Genomic DNA, 1186 nt, shown 5'->3' with positions numbered 1-1186 from the left:
GTGGTAGTTTAACTATCAGCACATGAGTATATCATCTGTCATGTGTCACTGTGGCTGAGAGGTTGATACAGCTCTCCTAGAGCAAGAACCAAGGGGGCCCCAGGGAACATGGAGCCCAAGAGCGGAGCACCAGGGACGAGAACAGATTTATGCAGTGTCCCAAAACTGCAGGAAAGGGAGATTAGGAAACGTGATGCAAGCTAAGCAAGAGGCATGCACTAGAGGATGAATCCTCTGCATATTCCAGTGGGCCTGCTGGCACTCATCATTTGATGTTAGTACAGAGAAGACCGAGGAACAACTGCAGCAGGTTAAATACCAGTTCTTGGGGGGAGCAGTTTTTATAGCTGGGGGTAGAGCTGGGGCCCTTCCACTCAGTCACTCATGGGAAACCCGTTCCAAGGCCACATAGAAACTGTTCTTGTCATCTAAACAATGCCAACCAATTGGTCCGATTTCACAGTCTGCGCAGACCAGGAACTTGATGTTGCCCACGTCCTTGGTGAAGCCCACGTTCTCAAAGATGAACATATCATCAACCAGCCAGTGTTCCTGGAGGAGATCGCCTTCAGGGTTGCTGCCATTGGCCAGTGCTGGCTTCTTTCTCATGGAGGGAAGGAAAAGCTGCAGGGGAAGAAAGAATAAAGAATGTGAGCCCTCAGCCGGCCCAGGCACAGCATCGTCTTCAGTCTACCCCCTGTATCATGCTGCCAGCAGCTTCCTGGAGTAATAAAAAAGAGGAACTTTATTGTTATGCTATAGCCTAGGCTGCTGGGTGGCTCTTCTATGCTCTGCTGCTTTCTTAAAAGATATAAAAGAGCTCACCAGCCAGCTGCTGTGGTGACCCAGCTTTACTGATGTCATAAGGCCCTGTTATGTGATGTCAAGTTGGAACCAACTCAGCTGACCTTCCAGTGAGTTTTCGGAGGCTGTAAAGTGCACGAGATGAGACGGCCTGTTTTTCCTTTGCTGAGCAGCTAGTGGGTAAGAACCACCTGCCTCGGGGTTGGCAGCACCACTCTTTACCCACAAGGCCACCAGAGCTCTTATAAGACTCCACCATGATTTTATTATTTTTTTTCACCATGATTTTATAAAACATAATGAGTGAGACCCTAAAGAAACCATAACCGCCCCCCAAGCAGATATATGCACACCCATGTTTATTGTGGCTTTGTTTGCAATA

At 48.4% G+C, this 1186-nt stretch overlaps 1 protein-coding gene across 1 annotated transcript; it reads right to left on the bottom strand.

Moving 5' to 3' along the window:
• Window positions 1-378: 378 nt before the first annotated feature.
• On the bottom strand, window positions 379-624 carry LOC102865529 (guanine nucleotide exchange factor MSS4-like; the record flags this gene model as incomplete). Its single annotated transcript, XM_006903566.1, has 1 exon — window positions 379-624. A coding segment is annotated over one exon (246 nt), but the record flags the coding sequence as incomplete, so codon positions are not given.
• Window positions 625-1186: the final 562 nt, after the last annotated feature.

The sequence above is a fragment of the Elephantulus edwardii genome, unplaced genomic scaffold (assembly GCF_000299155.1).
Source record: "Elephantulus edwardii isolate Elephantulus edwardi_28Jun2011 unplaced genomic scaffold, EleEdw1.0 scaffold07616, whole genome shotgun sequence".
Lineage (NCBI taxonomy): Eukaryota > Metazoa > Chordata > Mammalia > Macroscelidea > Macroscelididae > Elephantulus > Elephantulus edwardii.
Note: the sequence above shows the minus strand (reverse complement) of the source record. Positions and strands in the feature narration are given on the sequence as shown.